Here is a 2,900-nt window from a genome sequence, read left to right as displayed (position 1 = left end):
GATGAACATAGTCAGACTTTTAAGTTTATCGGTAACTTTTATTTAGACACTTGAATTGTAATTTTTATTAAGGACTTGAATGTATGATAATGTACTTCTATAGACATTTTCGCCTCAAAATTTTAGAAACACTCATTGTTGTAGATTTCTTGTTCTTCTTTAGTAATGAAACTGGTTTTTTAATTGGGTGTGATTTAATTAGTAATGGGTGGCTAGTAGATTGTTTAAAATTATATTAATAAGTTAAATTATAACAAATAGTTGAGTGTCGTGTATTAAAAAAATATTTAAATAATTTAAATTTAAAATCATTAAATAAGTGGTTAATTTTGAACCCGGAGGTGCATGAGAAGGGTATTTTGGAGCCAATAGGTGTATAGGAAGGGTATTTTAGAGCTAATATGTGGATGAAGGGTAATTTTGTATCATTTCTGATACTTTAAGGTATTTTAGGCCCTTTTCTGAATAATAACTCATCCAAATTAAAATAGTTTAAACAAATTATATTTTTAAAGGTTAATTTTATTACCTCTCAAATAATAATTATACAAAATGTTGTGATTGAAGTTATATGATGATCTTTAGAGAAATTTATATTATATTGTATATATTATATTGGAGGGTAAAAATATTCCTATGGTTAAATTTTCATTAAGACGTCCTTTGGAAATTTCCTTTTTTTTAATATTGCATAAATTTGACTTAATCAGGATAGAAAAACTATTCATATTTATTGTAAATAAACTAAATAAATATATTGGATGCTATATCAATTGAGTCTTATCAACAATTGTACTTGGTCTTAAAAGTATATCATTATAAGTATGACATATATATATATATACTTTGGTAATGTAAGTAATGTCTATGCGCTTAATTCGCTTTTTTAATTATTTCAACCCTTGTCAACTTTGTTATTCTTTCACTTTTAAATATAGTGTCTATAATAAATAAAGAATAATTAAATCGTGAATCGAATAACGTAGTCATTTTATTACTGATGAGGTCCTTCCAAACGAATATAATCATACATTACACCTTCAAATGGGGAGAGACCACTTGATTGTATAAGAAAAATTGTGTTGGCTCCATTGACAAGCAATTTGCCTTGTATTCCAATGCTATAAATCCAATATAATCCATGAATTCCATGTCTTGCGATCGCATTACTTCCTCCTATATGTCCAGTCGAAAAATGAGGTTCTTGTAATTTTTCATCGTTAATAAGAACCTTTAAAAAAATCAAAAAATAAACTTTAGCTCATTCGAGATATAATATGTTCTATACTACTCAGATTTTGCAATAATAATACCATATATATATATATTTATAAAATATTATAATGTTAATAATATTTTTAAAAATCCGAACAACATCAGAAATAATAAAGCCAAGAAATTAAAGGGGATATAAATACATACATGTAGGTCAGCTTCCTCAGCTGCAGCAAGAGCCAATTGGAGTGTGTAATTTGAGGCAATATTAACATTGGCAAGGTTAAATATAATTTTCCATGTAGTACCGTTATATGTATTAATTCCTATTTTCCTGGGGAAAAAAAACAATTCATTTTATATTAAAATATTTTATCTAATGATTGTTAAAAAAAAATGATCGATATATATACAATCAAATCTTTTTATTATTAATTAACAATCATTCATGTTAAGCTTTCCATGGAACTAGTCTTTCGTGTTAATTGTTATGTTTTATGTATATAACAAAAATTTATTATAACAGTTAAAATATATCGAAATAAATGACGTTATTATAAAGAAATTTGACTGTATATAAATGAGCTTACCTCGTAACTTGAGCATAAAACCAATCTTTTGAGTAATTGCTAGTCCCAACATTGTAGACAAGATCATTTTTAGGATATAAAACACCATATTGTTCCCACAAACCATATTGTCTAAATCTGCAAACCAAAACTTAGAGTAAATAAACAACAAAAAGGATTACAATTAATTAGTACTTTAATATATAAAAAAAATATTTTTGAAACTTACTTTGTTTCAGAATTATTTTTGTATTTGTGAACTTTGAATTGTGAAGGTGGATTTGGAATAAAAAATTCAGCAGCACTTCTATCTGGTATACCAATTTCCCAAATTGTAGCTCCATTTCTTGGAGGTTTATAAATCAAAGTACCTAATTTAATATTTGAACCTATAATTTTGTTCAAAAAAAAAAAAAACTTAGAAATTATTGTTTAGAATTAAGATTTAGTAACAAAATGAGTAATTAAGTAAAAAAGTAAAATTAACCTGGAGTAACTTTTATATTTGAAGTGTATTTGTAATCCCCGATAAAACCTGGAACTGTTGCATACAAATTATATGTACCGAATATGACATTTTCTATGATGAAATTTCCTTTACCATCAGTTTTAGTCCAAAACTGATACCCCTGTAGATTAAAAAAAAATAATGAAATTAAAAATACTAATAAATTTACATAATTAAAATATTCTTCAAATTTTTTTTATATAAATATTATACTTAATTAACCGTACTTTGTTTTCTGTTTGCCAAGATCCAGCTTCTCCTGGTGGTGCTAATCCTACATAAGCATTGGATGCTGCCACATTTTGTTTACTGATAAACCTTGTAAAATAAGTACACAAAAAAAAAGATATTAATCGGTTAATAAATAGATATTATTATAAATAATAATAATTTATACGTATTCAGTATAATCTCATAAATGATAAAAAGACGTACCCGTCATTGACAAATAGTTGGCCTCTGACAGTTCCTCTTTGATTAGATTTGATGTAGTCTTTTGAAAGTGCAAATTCATAAGGCCAACTTGCAACTTCTTGATTCATCTGTATATTTGGTTAATGTGATTTGACACAAAGTTTACGAATATATATATATATATATATATATAT

At 25.7% G+C, this 2,900-nt stretch overlaps 1 protein-coding gene across 1 annotated transcript; it reads right to left on the bottom strand.

Moving 5' to 3' along the window:
* Positions 1-994: 994 nt before the first annotated feature.
* LOC114073921 (probable rhamnogalacturonate lyase C) lies at positions 995-2,834 on the bottom strand. The gene is made up of 7 exons (XM_027912863.1): positions 2,728-2,834; positions 2,520-2,601; positions 2,272-2,413; positions 2,014-2,173; positions 1,806-1,922; positions 1,423-1,549; positions 995-1,231 (listed from the first exon to the last, which is right to left on the bottom strand). Exons 1-7 carry the CDS (start codon positions 2,832-2,834, stop codon positions 995-997), a joined length of 972 nt encoding a protein of 323 aa, XP_027768664.1.
* Between the last annotated feature and the right edge of the window lie 66 nt (positions 2,835-2,900).

This window comes from Solanum pennellii, chromosome 11 (assembly GCF_001406875.1).
Source record: "Solanum pennellii chromosome 11, SPENNV200".
NCBI lineage: Eukaryota > Viridiplantae > Streptophyta > Magnoliopsida > Solanales > Solanaceae > Solanum > Solanum pennellii.
This window is presented reverse-complemented; position numbering and strand designations above follow the sequence as displayed.

Bases quoted from the DNA above. Each gene is read 5' to 3' on its own strand.
- LOC114073921 (XM_027912863.1), bottom strand. From the start codon at position 2,834: ATGAATCAAGAAGTTGCAAGTTGGCCTTATGAATTTGCACTTTCAAAA. The intron at 2,602-2,727 runs GTACGTCTTTTT...AAGGTTTATCAG, and splicing joins CAACTATTTGTCAATGACGG to TAAACAAAATGTGGCAGCAT. The intron at 1,232-1,422 runs GTATGTATTTAT...ATTTTTTTAAAG, and splicing joins CTGAGGAAGCTGACCTACAT to GTTCTTATTAACGATGAAAA.